At 39.1% G+C, this 19732-nt stretch overlaps 1 protein-coding gene across 1 annotated transcript; it reads left to right on the forward strand.

Moving 5' to 3' along the window:
- The first annotated feature begins 9571 nt into the window (after positions 1 to 9571).
- On the forward strand, positions 9572 to 10486 carry LOC124263258 (neuronal acetylcholine receptor subunit alpha-3-like). Its single transcript, XM_046697850.1, has one exon. The coding sequence runs from the start codon at positions 9572 to 9574 to the stop codon at positions 10484 to 10486; it is 915 nt and encodes a 304-aa protein (XP_046553806.1).
- The last annotated feature ends 9246 nt before the right edge of the window (positions 10487 to 19732 follow it).

Raw genomic sequence — 19732 nt, forward strand, 5'->3', positions numbered from 1 at the left:
CTCTTCTCCGTTGATACTATTTGCTATAATCAGTTCAGGTTTCCAGAATTTGTTCGAGTCCGCAAGAATACTTTTCTCTGAGCTCAACGAAGCATTCCAAACAACACGATGGTCATACCACGAGAAGACCATCCGCATACTGGTGCTGAGAAACTGTTGTTTATTGTCCAGTTCTTGCACAGATGACAATCCTGCTGTTAAGGTAACGTTAACGACATTGTTTGGCTTGTGATGGGCTTTGTAGCCTTTTAAGATGGCGTCAATTACTTCTCCGTCAGACATTAAACATGTGCCCCATGGTGCAACATGCAGTATGCATGTCAAGATAATAACGTTCCTGGCGTTCAGCATATTCACAGGTGTATGTTTAAGTCCAGGAGTTACTAATGAATGAAAGGTTTCTGAGTTCGTCTGTATTTATGAAATATCATGATTGTTTGTTTCCATGGTGATGACATTAAACACAATCTAACCCTCTGAAACGCAAGTCAGCTATTTTACATTTCTGTCCAATGACATTCATGCGCTTGGTACATGACTGTTAATGTAAACCATGCTTCAATTTAGGACCATAAATAATATTATTTTATATTATTTTAACACGAGAAGTACAGGATGAGTTCACATGGATCAATAAGATTACTTTGCTCTCAGTAAATAAAAGTTTCACAATCTCTTAAATTAATCAATAAATGATGCTTATATTATAAACATGCTGCAATGTCACTGATGCATCGAGTTTGGAAGATTTCGCCAGGTTTAAATATGAAAGCTTTACAGAGGCTTCAAATATTGTAACCCAAACCAAGCATCAGGGTGATTTCACACAGTTGGGGTGTCACTTAACAAGGTGCAACTGAATTAATACTGAACATTGATACTCGATAAAAATCAAAATCATTATTCAAATATATCCTGATATTTTCACACATACAGAGGGTAAGAACAAAGCAAACATACAAATTCTTGAATTCACCTGAATTACTTGACTGACATTAGAATTCGTTGCACGTTAGGAACCTGTATAAATCGTTAAATTGACTTTCAACTTTTTTTATCTCCGATGTTTCATATTCAAGTTGAAAATATATTTTGATATTTTCATCACTACATATCAGCGTGGTAGTAAATGAAATTTCTTTTTCTGAAATAATATTATGGTTCATTATTTTCGACACTGAACCACGTAAATCTCGTGTTGCATTCCATTACACGTACGATTAACAAATATAGCACGTTTCGTCCAAACTCTGCATAATATATTGTTGTTTTGATACCAACAACGTTTACACGCTAACATGTATAAAGCTTGCCGAAAAGTTGACGAACTCATCATCCGATGAGTGTTCCGTTTTTTTTTTATTCGATAGACAGTCACGAAAATCAAGATTGCGAGATCTAACAACACTTTTTCAGTAAGTGCAAAGGTCACTGGATGTGATGTCACAGACAAGGGTTGTTTGCTCAGAATCTTTCGTTACCTTGTATGTTCCCTTAACCCAGAACACACCAAGTGCAAGTTTATCAGTATCTTTTCTCTTTAATTTTTGTTGATATTAGGACCATCATTTGTTACTACATTGGATGAGTGAGTGAGTATTTTGGCAATATCACGGAGGGTGACACCAGAAATGGGTTTCATACATGTGGGGAACCCATATCGGGATCGAACCCGGGTCATCGGTGGGAAAAAGTTGGTATTTCGGCAACAGAGTAAGAAAGTACCTATTTATGAGCCGATTGCCCCACCAGCGTCAGCCCAAAACCAACAGGATGTATTTACCAGATCCCCTGCAACTGTGGCTACAAATACATCGAAAAAAAACCTCAGACCCCTTAACACCAGACCCAAACAACACCTATCCTATGTAAACAAACCAGATTTGAAATGTGCCATTTCTGAACACATCCACCGTGATACTGCTGGAATACTGCTACAAGCGACGTAAAACTAAACTCACTCACTTGTCATCAAAGGCCAGAAAGATAACTAGGCTCTCACAGATTTTGTTAAATATAGCAATTAATCATAAACTGATATCAATACACATGAGTGAGTGAGGAAATGATTTAATATTTTAAGTAACAAAACAATATATGATAATCAAATGGCATAAAGTGAGTGGGGTCTTACGCAGCTTTTAGCAATACGCCAGCAATATCACGATGGGGGACACCAGAAAGATGCTTCACACAAATCAAGTAGTGTATCCACAAATATCTAGGCCACTGTTTCATTCCTATCAGTTCAGGAGTAGATCGGATCTGATTGTACAACATGGGTCTATGCATGAGAGCTGTTTTACTTGACTGGTTGGTTTGTTGTTTAACGGCGCACTCAGCAATATCCCAGATATATGGCGGCGGTCTGTAAATAATCGAGTTTAGACCAGACAATCCAGTGATCAACACCATGAGCTTCGACCTACGCAATTGGGATATACGATCACATGCGTCAATTAAATCAGCAAACCAGACCACCCAATGCTAGTCGCCTCCTACAAGTGAGCGACTTTAGTTTTATGCCGCCTCAAGCAGTCTTACAGTATTGTCACGACGGGGGACACCAGAGTGAGTGAGTGAGTTAGTTTTACGCTGCTTTTAGCAATATTCCAGCAATATCACGGTGCGGGACACCACAAATGGGCTTCACACGTTGTACCCATGTGAGGAATCGAACCCGGGTCTTCGGCGTGACGAACGAACGCTTTAACTACTAGGCTACCCCACCGCCCGGGGACACCAGAAAGCCTCTCACGAGTATCTGTAGGTATAAAACCAACTTTTACACCTACAACTATGATAACTACCTCACTGCTGTATTGTCCATTGTAGACATGTATTTAATGATAACTAACCTGTTTTCATAGGGATATAGTTGCAATATTGCCGATGCCATGTACAGTTCTAACGCACTCACTCACATACAAGCATGAGCAGCGGAAGATGCTTTTCTTTGTGAGTACCTTATGTATGAAACCCATAAATAGCCAAGTTATATGAACATATTTAAAGAAGTGAATAAATCAAATCAACTGCATAATGGTATAATGGCAACTGGTATATCGTTGACTGAGTTGCGAAAACATTTACCCATTTGTGTGATTGAGATGCTTACAAATATCAAACTGCTGGATAGCATTGATCGTAATGAAAACCTTGACAACTGAATTCTGGTATTGTGCTAACATTTCCAATATATGTGTATACCAAGAACATCAGGATCTCATTTCTGATTTACGCTGTGCACTATATTTACAGAACAATTTTAAACCTGCAGTTGAGGTCTTTGCAAATATACCCAAGTTACTAATTCACTCCGGATTGCACATATAGAAGTGCAATGTAGGTAGTGTCCTGCTTGCTTAATCGATGTATAACATAAAACGCTATCACCAAGGACAATCTGTACAGAAACAGATTAAACTGGACATTGAAAGCAAAATTGCGCTGGCGGTGTTCGCAAAAAGATCGGCATGACCTGCCAAACCGTTAGCAAATATTCAAAGTCTTTGTTGCCTGATGCTACAACAGTAGTTCTGCCGCCATAGTTCATGATAAGCGGCAATCCAATCTTGACCAAACAATTTAGCGATGCGATAACATATTCACTGATTTTGCTGCAAGATGAAATATGTTGATTTTGAATTACATATGATCTGTACAAGCGCAGAGACTAATGCGTATGAGTAAAGTATCTTCTTTATAATCAATTGCTATATTTAACAAAATATGTGAGAGTTAATGTAGTTATTTTACTGTCCTTTGATGACAAGTGAGTGAGAGAGTTTAGCAATATTCCAGCAATATCACGGCGGGGACACCAGAAATGGGCTTCACACAGTGTACCCATGTGGGGAATTGACCCGGGTCTTCGGCGTGACGAGTGAACGCTTTAGCCACTAGGCTACCTCACCGCCCTGTAAAGGGACTGAGATGTGCAACCGATAGTATTTGATTTTTAATATTCCAGCTATATAGTGGCGACCTGTAAATAATCGAGTCTGGACCAGACAAGCCAGTGATAAAACGTATGCGCATCGATACACGCGCAAAAAAGATGACATGTGTCAACGAAGTCAGTGAGCTTGACCACTCGATCCCGTTATGGGTTCTACCTGGACCTTCACTATGAGAGAGGAATTCCTTCCAGTTATTATAAACCTGTCATTATATGTAACAATTAAGATCAACTACATAAGAAGTGGGACATGCAAATAGGTATAAATATGTTAGATGAAATTAGACCCGCTATTGGTTGTCATTCAAGGTTTGAAAAGGTCATGTTACAACATCACATTGGCCAGATTGATCATTGAAGGACCTTTTAAATAATGATTAGTTTTCATGAATTTATAAAATCATTTTATGAAAGTTTTAAAAAAAAAATTGTTTGACGAAATATGATTGAAACTATTTTGTAAATAGATACATTTTGTTATAATAATTTGCAGATTAGCAGCTGATATTTTCAGTAGTTATATCCTCAGAGGAGGTTATAATACTAAACAATTATGGTCCTTTTCGGAGGTAGGTATGTTCCAAGACATTCAAAGGCACTTTAGACCTACCACTTACTTAAATGTAGCATATTTGCTACTTTATGCTGCATATGGACTCTCGCTCTCTTAATAACGAACAAATTGTAGTACATTTTTTACTAAGAAAGTGTAATCCCAAATATGACATATGTTACATTTGACCACTTTCTAAATGACATTGTGTAATCATAGCTTCGGCCGTGGGAGCCAGGCCAATTTACACTTATCAGAGGGGTACACAAAGTCCGCAGTCTCGACTACCAGTTGTCGAACTTCCATTTTTGTGGATTTCCAAAGTTTCAGTGATGTAGCTGATCCTTGTAGCTTGATGACTTTAAAAATGAATTAGTTGATGAGGGTATACCAAATTCGTCTATAACTCCACATATACGGAAGCCATGGATTGTAGACATGCTAGAAAAGCAAGGAAAAGCCAAATAATTTTTTCCGCCATCACCTAGAGACAGTTCATAACTTAAATAAATTTAAAACACTAAATGAGTAGGCATTCACGTTCAAACAAACAAACGACACCCTTTGCGAAACTGTTTAAAAATATTACTCTCCATGCAGGTAGCTGAAGTAGCTGAAGAAGTGTCTTCGGTCCCTAGTTTGGTGATCCACCCTAAGTTGTTGTCTATCATTATAAAGTTACATGCTAGTTTTAAAACTCTAACTGTAACATTGTATATGTAAAGTATATTTTTATGAGTATATAGCTTCCATAGTAAAGGTATGGCTGACAAGCAGAAAAAAACGAAAATTGAGTTTGCTTCAGATAATGGTAGGGACTTTAAGTTAGTTTTTTCTTTCGTGAGATACATTCAGCCTTAGGCCAAGCTAACATTATATGATACTGCTACATGTGCTGATGATATTCACTATGAGTTACTTGAACATTTATCTGATTTATGTTTAGAAACTTTATTAAATATATTCGACAACATCTGGACAACGGGTAATTTCCTTCATCATGGCGAAATGCTGTCATAATTCCAGTACCGAAACCTGCCCGTGATCATATACTGATCCTTCCAATATCGCATACTAGCTGCCTCTGTAAAACATGGAAAGAATGCTCAAAAACAGATTATTATGGTACTTAGAAACAGGTAATCCGATTTCAAATATTCAATGAGGTTTCAAAAATGGAAAACAGAAGTACCACTGACCATTTAGTTACATTGGTAACTTTCATTAAGAATGTTATTATTAATATACAACATACTGAATCTATATTTTTCGATTTAGAAAGAAGTTTACGATACAACTTGGAAGTATGGAATTTTTATAGATCTTCATGACATGGGGCATGGGACCGTTTACCAAATTTTATAGCTCAGTTCTTAACAGACTGGCTTTTCCAAGTGCGTGTAGGCTCCACCTTGTCTGACTTTTGCGACATGGATCAAGGTGGCATATTGTTAATAACGTCGTTTAGTATTAAAAACATAATAGCCTGTCCAAACTTTTACATGAATCTGTTGGTGTATCATTATTTGTAGATGATTTTAATGTATCATGTCGAGGTAAAAATATGCATTGAGACAGCTGCTGGTGTGCCTTTAGAAAATCAAAGATTGGTCAGAACGTAATAGTTTTAAGTTTTCAAAAGCTAAAACTAATTGCATTCATCTTTATAAACCACATGGGGACTAAGAATTACATCTAGCGGGCATTCCAATCCAAGCTGAAATAGCATCTAAATGTTGGGAATATTATCCGACATTTTAACTGTTTTAGATTACATAAACAAACAATCTAAACACAAAAAAATTATTACCTTTTCACTTTCTGCTTTTAGATGGTTAAAAATCATTCATGTCAACAGTTTTACTCGATGTTGTTGAATATATGCAATGATCTTGCTACTGGCTAATACGGCATTGTCTTCTTTGGTTGACCACTCATGTTGACAAACTGAGTAACGCTAAGGCTGATGCTGCCGCAAAGCCAGCTCTCAACAATCCTGTGACACCCAAGTAAATATCAATAATTTACACAGTAAATTTCCATCACAAGGGGTAAACATTACAGTGCCATAACAGTAAAGGACCTTTTTGATACCTTTCATTCTCATTTAATTGTATGTTTTATAAAAGAATTAGATCTCATTCATAAATCTGGATCATATAAACTGTTAGGATATGATTATCAACAGATTGTGGCTGTGACCTCGACGTGGACTGAAGTACCATAAAAATATTTTACCTTGAACGGGTATCATTCAAAATGTCATTATAGCTATCATTGTTTTAATCATAGAATATATGTCCTTTTAATGTTCAGCTAATTTGAGTACAATTGCCAGCGGCTGAAGGGATGGTGTAAATCTAGCGGGGTTCCATCACAGGCAAATTGTAGCACAAATAGGGTTGCGCAAGAAAGAGAAAATGACCAGGCTTCCTATATGCAAGCGAAGCGAGCAAAGGTTGGCAACGTGCTTCCCTCACTTCGGTTCGAAAAATATGTTTAATATCAAAATAAAATATCGATATCATCAAAGGTAGACACTCATTTCCTCATAGAGTTGTGCTCTCAGATTTCCAACCTCATATTTACTAATTACTCACATACAATATATTTTGTTCAACATTTTAAGCGCCACTCGTGGCATGTCAAATCGTTCTTCGCCTCCATTAGCCCTGTCAACAGAGTGAAGGAACAAGAATAAGCAGAAATAAAACACAAATATCACATTGCATATTTTTACCGTTAAACCGTTGGAGATTATTTTTCTGATCTGCCGTCGTTAATGTAAGAATTTTCGTAACGTCAAATGTTTTGGCGTGTAAATAGCTAAGTGGAAGGAGAGAACTGAAAGGTTTCAATGTTCTGCTCCAGAAAGGAGCACTACCACCAAATTCAGTTGAAGCCAAAATTGTTGCCATGGAAACGCAAAACCCATTTTATTCAGAAATCTAAAACTACCAAAAGGCACCAGTTCACCACTAGACCTACCTATGTATAAAATTTCGTGATGAAATAGTGAACAGTTTTTACGTTCTGCTCCGGAAAAGAGCACTACCACCAATTTCAGTCAAAGTGAAACCTGTTGCCATGGACAAGCAAAAAATATTCTATTCAGAAATCCAAAACTACCAAAGGCACCAGTTCACCACCAGATCTATCTAAGTGCCAAGTTTGGTGAAGAAATATTGCACGGTTTTAGAGTTCTGCTCCGAAAAGAGTACTAGCACCTGCAAACGCGTTGCGGGGATAAAAATATTTTTCGAACCGAAGCGAGGGAAGCACGTTGTTAACCTTTGCTCGCTTCGCTCGCAATTAGAAGACTGGTCGTTTTCTTTGTTGCCAAACCCCATTTGCGCTATGATTTGCCTGTGATCTGTGTAACATTGGTTTAAGACACTGAGGTAAGCAAACATGTATTCACATACGTGCGGCTGCCATCTTTGCGGTTCAATTTATTTATGCATATGAATCGGAAATTTTGCCAACGCCAAAACAATAGTGAGAAAGTATATGCATCTTTAGATATGTCGACAATGTGATATCGTTTAATATTAGTTAAAATTCCTTTCTGCTGGTTTAACGATAGGAGCAAGAAATTCAAAGACCAGTCTGGCCTTGTTCCATATATTTACGGATATACTTTTAGAGTGACAAAATATTATCAACAAGCTGTATGACAACAGTGATACCTTCAACTTTCCCTTTTATGCCTAGCGGTACGTATGTCCCAAATCCTTCAAAGTAAAGTTAATCTCTCCACTCTTTTAATCGTAGAATATGTGTCATTTGAATATATGGCTAGATTTATCTGAATTGCTCACAGCCGAAGGGATGCTGTAAATCCAGCTAGGGTCCATGCAGGAAGCAAATGTACTGTAATTCCCCATGCTCTCTACTATGGTGATCTACCTTGAGTTGTTGGGAGTCTATAGGCTCAAATCTTTGCAGGGCATTTAGAAGTTGACATCCATAAATCTTTCTTTTCGTAATCTATAGCCTGTATATATATATAGTGTATCGTTCTCTTGAATAATATCGTTTTACTGCTCTTCTCATGCTTTTAAAATTCAAATGTTATTAATCTATAAAATATATGTTATTGTTCCCTTCACGATGTGGCTGAAATATTGCCGATGTCACTATAGATATTAGCCCACTCACTTTTATGCCTAGGAATATTTCTACGGCTACAGGAATTTGTGTCCCCTTTTGACAATTTTCAAGTGAAGTCGAGCATGTTCTTCCTACAAAGTTTGACAGAGCGTCGCGCAACTCTTTAACATTCAAGAGATCAGTAAAGTTTCCATACTGTATTATCTTGGACTTTGTACTTTGTACCAGCCTCTACATATGTTTGTTATAGATGTCACTTCAGGGACAGAAAATTGATTTCGCGAATACCTCTCATTTCTCTTTGATAATTATTCGTAATCAATTGCCTATAAAAACATTTTCGTTGAGATTTCAAATGGTAATGGAAATGGTTCTGATCACTTTCAGTGACGTGAGGCATCAGCACAAACATTTCACAGACAATAGAAATTCAGCTGTAGGCAAAATATTCAAATTGATGTAAGGGCTCTATTTCTTCTCCTTGTTTACTCACACTGAGTAAATATGTTCTGCGGTAGGTAATGGAACCATACTGTTAGATTTCCAAATATACATAAAGTGCAAAGTGTTAATTATACCGAAGAATGCCCCCAACCATTAAACCCTTTTCGAACTTAAGTCCTATCAGAGGATTAGATTATGTTTAATGTCATCTCCATAGCAACATACACAGATGTAATACAGAAAAAATAGGAACGTATCATTCAATTGAAACCATTCGCCTGATAAGATGTTGAAGAATAGAACGATTACAATCTTGACATGCATACTGCAATTTATACCATGGAGCATATGTTTTAAGTCGGATGGAGAAGTTGCTGACATAATCCTAAAAGACTACAAAGCCCATCACAAACCCATCGATGTGGTTAACATTAGAATTGAAGCAGGATTGTTATCGGTACAAGAACTTTGATAACAAAAAGCAGTTTCTTAGCAGCACCATGTGGATGGTCCTCTCGTGGAACGACCAACGACTTATTTTGAATGCTTCGTTGAGTGCACAGAAAAGTATTCTTGTGGACTCGAACAAATTTTGGAAACCTGAGGTGATCATTGGAAATAGTATCAAAGGACAAGAGCTGCTGCATAACGGAGGGTCTCTGCTGGTTACCAGTCAAGGAAATATTCGATGGCTTCTCGCAGGGCCAGTAGAAACCAGGTGTTCTATCAACATTTACAAGTTTCCATTTGATACCCAGACGTGTTCAGTTGTAATAGTTGGATGGTTCGGTAGCAACAATAAAATACACATCTCCAGTGAAACAGGTATTCATATGGAACAATTTGAAGAGAATAGTGAGTTTGAAATTTCTCATGACATTGATCACGGTTACAATGAAGGGAAGCTAAGTATAACCTTCCATTTGAAGAGACGGCCTCGGTTCTACATCTTCACCATCCTGCTCCCCGTTGTTCTGCTCTACTTCCTCAACAGCTTCGTGTTCCTGCTGCCTTCACAGAGCGGAGAGAAGACCAGCGTTGCCGTGTCTGTCCTCCTCAGCTTCCAACTGTTTCTGTCCATCATCAGAGATTCCCTGCCAGAGAACTCCCTGACCGTCAGCCTCTTCAGCCTCTACGTGTCTCTGGCCAATTTCACCAGTGTCGTCATCGTCGTTGTCAACATCCTCCTCCTGAAAATTAAAGAGACACCACTACCGAAATGGATCTTAAGATTGTGTAAAACAGACTCTGCTTCAAATAATGTAGATGTTGTCAATGTCAATGTAGAGGATGAAGAGCAGAAAATGCCACTCTGGGCTGATATTGAAACTAAACTAAACAAGATCTGTTTCATGGGCTTCTTTGTATTTAGCAGTGGTGTAACAGCTGTGATTCTTGGGATGTTGACGAGATGAAGTTGATGGCCTCCTCACCATCTATTTCCTATTGAGGAGACGTACTGAAACAGATTTAAACTGAACCTGGCCGACCATAAGTGTGTCCTGCTACTGAAACGTTGAACAATTCTCTGTTCGTATTGAGTGTATAAAGGTGGAATAACTGAGGAAGTTCAATTAAATGTTTGTACACTTTCGTTAGAAGACAGTTTCCTTCTTTAAACGAAGCCAGCCAATATTTATGGTCCACAAGACTTCAAGTGAGACTTAAAGTGACAATGAATTGTGGTATAAATTCAACGTAAACGCAAAAGAATAATCAGTCTTGATTAACCAACTCAACAAGATTCCAACGGATCATTTGGTTAGGTTAAATTTGTTAGTTAAGAATTTAATCAACCATATCGTGACAAAAACAATATATATATTCATGATACATAAAATTAGATTATAGACAACCTGTCTACAAAACAACACAGGTATAGATGTAATCCTAACATATAACACAAAAATCTTCTCTTTGTTTTACTATTTAGACAATACAATATAAAAATGGGATATAGATTCCCAAACTAGGCTCCATGGGATTTGTACTACTTCTACTAACTGCACTGAACCTAGTTGGATTTACACAATTCCTTAAACGGCTGACGATTGAACGATTAACCATTACTTGAAATTACAAACATACTACGATTATAAATCCGGAAGGCCTAAATTTGCTTTGAAACACTCAGGGGGAGAATATTCTTGCAATACTATAACCCCTTTCAGGATAGTCACTAACAATCTCAGTTAATTTAATCCACCAATTATAAAAAAAAACAACATTTATCTATTCACAAAACATATTATTGAAAAAATTCAATCAATTTTATTTATTTCTAAAAATGAATAATTAAATAAAGACTGACATTATTAAACATATCATTCTATATATTGTAAATTTCTATACAATCAAGCAGGACATGCCTGACTGTAATTCTTTCATCACAAGGGATAGAGAATGGAGAATCTTCACCTTTTAATGCATATTCATGAGTATATCTTGTATGGCCAATGCAACACGTCTCTGCAAATCTGGACTGAGAACCCACGTTGGTTTAACTGATAATTGTGTTTTTTGGTAATTTATCAGTGTATGAAATAAGCCTAAACTCCAGCCAGACGTCAGGGCTGGTAACTTCAAAATGTTACCAGTCCAAAATGGATTTAACCAGACCAGACACCAATATATGACTCAGAAGTATTTTTTTACCAGTTCATCGGGCTGGCTAGCTGTAAATCTACACTGTCCGTCTGAAATGTAACCCGTCTCGGGCGGTCGGACGGGCCTTATTTCATACACTGAATTTATTGATACCTATATTGATGTACAACTTCTTTTGCATATATATCCCGGATTTATAATCGGAGTATGGCATGAGAAGCGGTGTCACAATTTCGTTGATTCAGCTGTCTTAAGATGACTGGGTAGCCAACAGAAGATTGCGCAGTTACAAAAGCATTGGATAATTCAATGATGTCAATGAGGGTGAGTTTAAAAAATTCAAAAGTCACATCGGCAATATTTCAGCCATATCGTGACTCAAACAGGTCATAGGTTAATAATAGATATAATGTTGTAGCATACAATCTGTCAACAGAGGACAGTAAAACAGCTAAAGGCACAACAATTAGAGATTTTAAACTAGCATTTAACTTAAACATCATATCACTATTAAGCACAGTACAATATAAAAACGGGCTGTAGATCGGATGAAAAATACCTTGAATAAAATCGGACTTATTTACCCGCTCAGGGGGACAACTATTTTATGCTACTTCAAGCCCTTTGAAGGTATTGCTACTAACAGTCAATTTAGTCATTCTAACAAATTCGGTTACTAATTACGATACATATGCAAATATATCATTCATATATGATGATTTGTAATATTGGTCTGTTATGATGTTTCCTCTTGTCACTGGTTTTAAAATGGGATGGGATTAAACGTGGTGTTACAGGAGCTCCTATTTGGCAATCGAGAAGATATTGTTCTGGATCCAATGACAGTGGCACAATAGAGTGTGGCACCATCTTTGGATCCATCTCTCTATATAGATTTGTATGTATTATATTTACTTCAAAATTGAATGAACTCTTGTTTGTACTGTAATTTACTGGTTTCTGATTTCTTTAGTTAGTGTGGTCAGTGTTAGGTACACATGTGGCCTCTCCAAATGCGAAGGGGCAGTGGGGTAGTCTAGTGGTTAAAGCGTTTGCTCGTCACGCCGAAAACCCGGGTTCGATTCCGCACAAGGGTACAATTTGTGAAACCGATTTCTGGTGTCCCCCGCCCTGATATTGCTGGAATATTGCTAAAAGCGGCGTAAAACAAAACTCACTAACTCCAAATGCAGAGAAGAAAGCAGGCGGAAAGGATAAGTCCTAGTTCAATGTTAGCGGCCGAGAGGAAAAATTTAATTTGTAAAAGGGGAATAAGTCTTTTGTTATACAGATCATCATAAAGATCATTAAAACACAGCTGTATGCAGGATTGGACTCATTAGAATATAGGTTTGTGACTTACTGAAAAGATTATTTGATACGGCGTTGTTTAAGAGACTCGATGGCTTCCACATTGTGACTGCTAATAGGGGATGTTAGATCCAAGACAAAGCATAAGGCCATGAAGAATGAGAGCGGGTGACTTATTATTTATCGTCACATTGGCAATATTTCAGCCATATTGTGACGAGAACAATTTATAAATAAAGATGAATACATTTTGAAGATTAGAGTGAGTGATTGAGTTTAGTTTTATGCCGCACTCAGCAATATGCTAGCTATATGGCGGCGGTCTGTAAATAATCGAGTCTGGACCAGACAATCCAGTGATCAACAGCATGAGCATCGCTCTGCGCAATTGGGAACCGATGACATGTGTCAACCCAGTCAGCGAGCCTGACCACCCGATCCCGTTAGTCGCCTCTTACGACAAGCATAGTCGCCTTTTGTGGCAAGCATGGGTTGCTGAAGACCTATTCTACCCCGGATCTTCACGGATCTTGAAGATGCGAACCTGTCGGTGATGAACAGTAAAACGACTGGCGTATCACATATAGTAAGGTAGAACTAGCATGTTATTATAAAAATATGTCATTAAAGTGAACAATACAATAAAAAAAAGGGGCTATAGATCGCCGAGAACTGAAGGATAATCCCCACACTAGGGACCTTGGGGACTTCATTCGCGACCTGCATGGACACAAACTGGACCGTTGGCGACCGTTGGCAATTTAGCCAAACATTAAATTGAATGAAATGGGACTTACATACCCTCTCAGGGGGCCAATCATTTTATGCAGAATCTTAAAGTTTAAGGTTGGTTTTGCAGGTTCCACTATAGACGGTCGAGCTTTGAACGGTTTAGTGCGCACACAGATAAAGGAGGGTTGACTGGTCACTTCAACATTTGGAATTAGAGGTGAGGTGAAATTGGGTTTTACGTCGTGCTTGAGAATATTTCGCTCATATGACGATGTGCATGTGTGTGTATGTGTATGTGCGGCTGCCTGTACTAGCCCAGACTTAAGCTGGTTTTATAGTGCAAGCCCACTGAGATGCCATGCCGCAGTGAAGCATGAATACCCCACTCAGACACATTATACTGACTCCGAGCCGACCAGTCCTCGCTGTACCCATTAATGCCGCGCGTCAGGCAGGGACCAACAAGTACCATATTTAACGTCTTTTGGTATGACGCAGTCGGGGATCGAACCCGCGACCTTCCGCTCACCGGGCGGACGGTCTAACCACTACACCACGGAGGCGGTCTTTGGAATTAGAAACAACTATTAATAAATCGAGTTTCTTCAGGCATTTATTCTTTTAATATTCGATATGGGGAAGAAAGGTCCAATGCTAATAACCATGCATTTGGCTTCTTCGATTAGTACCTTAGTACAATTAGATTTAGGGAAATTTAATCCGTTTTCTAAACACCAATAACTGGTTTAATTTACACATAGCTGGAGCTGCCTTTCAGTGGCATTTTTATGATCATTCACTTCTGGTGTGATATTGTTGAAATATTCCTAAAAGCGGCGTAAAACTTAACTGCGAGGTTAAAGACTTATTCCTAAGAATAAGTTTCAGCCTCCCTGCTCCCCATTCGCCATCGAGTACCAACTCAGACGGTGCTGTCCTTGAGGCAAGCCTACCACACCAGGAACGCCATACTCCAGAAATCAGGACAAAACGATGTTGTTAATAAAAGGATGAATGTCAGAATGGCTCGGCCCGAGGCATTTTCCTCTAGAACTCAGAATTCAGTGTCCATATCACCAGTTTGGTCCATGACCCATTTCCTTCTGGTACAGGACTCCAGGAAAATTATAATTATATACAATAAACAGGGATATATTGACGTTAGATTTGAACTCACTCGATCAAATTGTTATATTTGACATTATTAAATACACGCTGCCTATGCACAGGACATGCCATAAACAACCGATTGATAGAACCTGATCCATTCTACCACCCGTCTAGGTGAAGCAAGGGTCTTACTGGTGTGTTGGGTAAAAAGAACACTCTTTCTAGCTCCTTTGTCCTCAAACACCAGAATCCTCCTCCACCAAACCACGGCAAAGAGGTTGCCGAATTTAGTCTCCTGTTGATTGAAACATATTTTATTCAATTAAGAAACGGATTTGGGCACAAGTTATCCGACTTAAATAAGCCCGCTCCACATAGTTGCAAGTGTATATTACAAGAAAAGTCGCCTGTTACAACAATCAATGGGCTGCTGAGGACCTAATCCACGCCGGGTCCACACGAGGGAAGAGATATTAGCATTACACAGTTGGCACTACGAGGATATTCTTCACACAATTTTGTCAGATTGTTTTAACACAAGTCCAGTCAAATTGATTCTCCGCTCTCCTGGCACTATATCGCTCAATCAACCTGGCAGGTGCAAGATTGTTTGCAGACAGTATCATTTCATACAGGTGATGACATATGATCAGTCACTGCTTGGTGAACAGAGAGTAATTATCCATGTCATTTGTGAACAAGTTAAACTTATAATGCAGGTATACGATAATGCCAAATCACGTTTACTGATTTATACATCTTAATTAAAACTGAGTATTTGAATGTGTTTATTAAGGTTTAGAGTGAGTAACAATTATACATAAAGTTGTATGAGAGGGATGACCTTTACTGTCAATAATCGTCTCTTTCAACAAGTGATCTCTCCGTCTTGTTCAAGTCAGCCATAATCTTAAAATAGACTGCTTTCAGTAGATAAGTAGCTTAATGATCATGGAAAACGACTTTGCAGTTCTTTATGTACACGGGATGCATTGACGCAAACATTTCAGAGACAAATGAGAGCTGAGTATAATATCGATCTGTATTAATTCATTATAAACCTCTTATGGCTGTTACCTAATTGGATCATGCCTTCGATTCACAGTTTGGCAAGAAGTGCACTGAAATAATTACCCTGAAGCCTTCACTTTGACGTCTATTAACACTAAGTTTCGGTATTTCAGATGATTACATTTTGTTCTATGTCATCTCCATAGAAACATACACTGACGGTCTTGCATAAATATGACGACGCATCATCCGTTTGCATCTGATGGACTTGCACATTCGCCTGATAAGATGTTCAACGTCAGAAAGGTTACTATCTTGACATGCATCCTGCAAGTTATACCACTGAGCGTATGTTTTAAGTCGGATGGAGAGGTTGCTGACATAATCCTACAAGACTACAAAGCCCATCACAAACCCATCGATGTGGTTAACATTAGTATTGAAGCAGGATTGACATCTTTACAAGAACTGGACAACAAAAAGCAGTTTCTTAGCAGCACCATGTGGATGGTCCTCTCGTGGAACGATCAACGACTTGTTTGGAATGCTTCATTTAGCTCACAGAAAAGTATTCTTGTGGACTCGAACAAATTTTGGAAACCTGAGCTGATTATTGGAAATAGTATCACGGATCAAGCGCTAATGCATAATGGAGGGTCTCTGTTGGTTACGAGTCAAGGAAATATCCAATGGCTTCTCGCAGGAACAACAGAAACCAGATGCCTCATCAACATTTACAAGTTTCCCTTTGATACCCAGACGTGTGAAATTGTAATAGTCAGATGGTTCGGTAGCAACAATAAAAAACACATCTCCAGTGAAACAGATGTTGATATGGAACAATTTGAAGAGAATGGCGAGTTTGAAATTTCTCCTGGTGACATCCGTTACATCAGTGGCGGTTACAGCGGAGAGTTGATATATATACCCATCCATTTAAAGAGACGGCCTCGGTTCTACATCTTCACCATCCTGCTCCCCGTTGTCCTCCTCTACTTCCTCAACAGCTTCGTGTTCCTCCTGCCTTCACAGAGTGGAGAGAAGACCAGCGTTGCCGTGTCTGTCCTTCTCAGCTTCCAACTGTTTCTGTCCATCATCAGAGACTCCCTGCCTGAGAACTCCCTGACCGTCAGCCTCTTCAGCCTCTACGTGTCTCTGGCCAATTTCACCAGTGTCGTCATCGTCGTTGTCAACATCCTCCTCCTGAAAATGAAAGTGAATCTACCACCGAAATGGATCTTAAGAATGTGTAAAACATTCGGTGGCAATGTCGAGGATGAAGAGCAGACAAGACCAAGGTGGGAAGATATTGAAACTAAACTGAACAAGAAGTGTTTCCTATGCTTCTTCATGTTTAGTAGTGTTGTAAGTGCTGTGGTCCTTGGAATGCTGACGAGATAAAGATGGTGTATTGGTATATGCCTGGACTGCCAATCTATTTTATACTACAGCAACGTACAGAAACAGATTTAAACTGAACCTGTCAGATCATACGTATATGCTGATACTGAAACTTTGAATAATCCTCTATTCGTTCAGAGTGTATTAAGGTGAAACATCTGAGGAAGTTCAATATATTGTATGTCTCTGAAAGAAACTAATATCTGTGGTCCAACAGGACATCAAGTGAACATGTTGTCAGTTGCAATGTGGAGGATGAAGACCAGGCGAGGGTTAAGTGGCCAGATATTGAAACTAAACTTAACAGAACCTCTTTTGTATGTTTCTTTGTGTTCAGCAGCACTGTTTCAGCCGTGTTTCTGGGAATGCTGTCGGGATAGACAGGAAGCGTCGGTATCTCCATGGCAACTTATATCTATTTGCTTTGACTGAAACTTTAAATAATTCTACATTCGTTTTCGGCGTTTACAGATGAAATGGTAATAGCTAAGAAAGTTTGAATGGAATATTCTACATGAAAATATCCTCGCTGAATGAAACTAACTGGTATCAATAGTTCAATGAGACATAATTTAAATTGAAAAAGTACGCTTTTTGTTGCTTCACGCCTTCACTCAGCTATGCTATTACCGTACTACTTTCTGTAAACAGTCTGGACCAGACTTTAGTGACATAATGTATTGATTCAGTTCAGCATAAGTGCGATGTTGGATCAGTTTATTGCTACTAACGCTTACCCACAAAGAGAAATGTTAAAGCAATGGGTGAAGAAAAACACCTAAGAAATCTACAACTATGACCTAGAAATGGCATGTTGTTTGAGCTCAGATATAAAACAGGTGAGGTGAGGTGAAATTGGGTTTTACTTCGTGCTTGAGAATATTTCGCTCATATGACGACGTGCATGTGTGTGTGTGTGTGTATGTGGGGCTACTTGTACTAGCCCAGACTTAAGCTGTTTTTTTAGTGACAGCCCACTGTGATACCATGCCGCAGTTAAGCATGAATACCCCACTCAGACACATTATACTGACTCCGAGCCAAACAGTCCTTGTTGTACCCATTAATGCCGCGCGCCAGGCAAAGACCAACAAGTACCATATTTTAACGTCTTTTGGTATGACGCGGTCGAGGATCGAACCTACGACCTTCCGCTCACCGGGCGGATGCTCTTACCACTACACCACGGAGGCGGTCATATAAAAAAAGAAAAGAAAGCACATGGCAAAAAGAAGGAAGTTTATTAAACATATTTCAGTGTACATAATTCGACTAATCTTGAACATAGATGAAGGAAATTCGACACGAGAATGAACATATTATTATGTCATTGTCAGCATTAATTCAGTTCACTAACTGCACATGTGTGGACACAAGGGAGTGTTCAGGTCAGTACCTGGTGACATCACCCCTTGAAGCCGTCACTGCTTGACATTACATTGAAAGGGATTGCACAAGCCGTCGGATTTTTGCTTGAGGACGTGGTCACGTTTACAGATGCATTCGATCAAGTAAGTCCAATAGATGCTCGATCGGGATCAAATCAGGCGATTTAGAAGTCCTTGGGCATTGACGTTTGCATTGGCGAGATAGGCACTCGTGGTGAGAAAGCTCCCTCTGGAGATTAGAAAGTGGGCTGAGTTGAGCTGCATGATTTGGTCGATGCTACATAAGATTGCCTTGAACCACCACTAGCTCTGACCGGTTAGGAGATGTTCACCACATCATGACTCTACCTTTTTGGGGCATGGTGGGCGAACTGGCTAAAGCGCCAGGCTAGTAATCCAGCGAGCTTGAGGTGACGGGATCGATCCCACCTGTGACCGGGTGTAAAAACCTTGGAGTCAACCTTGTGTGCAGACTCTTTCAGTGTTGTCACAACCTCTAGTGTACAGTACACAACCCTGTGCACTTAAAAGAACCCACAAATCCGTTGGTAAATGACCAGGTGGTGGCCACATGAATACATGCAAACACCTAGTCGCGGGTACAGCAACGTGCAGTAAACTTGGACAAAGTACTGTGAGTATGTGTCCCATTCCACCCAGCTGTGAATGGGTACCTCGTAAGGCTGGGAAAGCGACACTAACTCGATGCGCCTAGTGGCTGCAAGAGTTGTATGATCCCTAGGGAGTTGAGATTGATAATACGACGCGCCGTTGAGATTGACATCCAGTGATCGAGGGAAAAAACAAAGCGCCTTTGAGCAGCTGAGCTGGATATCGGCGCTATACAAATGTTAGTATGTAATGTTATGTAATGCTACCTCCACAAAAACTGTCTACATGCCGAACGCATTTCGGCACGATAAACACGTTGCAGGAGGAAACATCACTGAACCAAACGCTTCACCAGTTCCCCAAGTTACATGCTTGTACCCTGTTGCACCATTGGACATGCCGTTGTCAGTGTAGTCTGTCAGGACAGGTCCAAGTTTTGGTCGATATGCTCGAATTCCCACTTTTCTCGGACGATTTCTGATGGTTTAG

The sequence above is a fragment of the Haliotis rubra genome, unplaced genomic scaffold (assembly GCF_003918875.1).
Source record: "Haliotis rubra isolate DU_JTF1 unplaced genomic scaffold, ASM391887v1 Scf875, whole genome shotgun sequence".
Classification (NCBI taxonomy): domain Eukaryota; kingdom Metazoa; phylum Mollusca; class Gastropoda; order Lepetellida; family Haliotidae; genus Haliotis; species Haliotis rubra.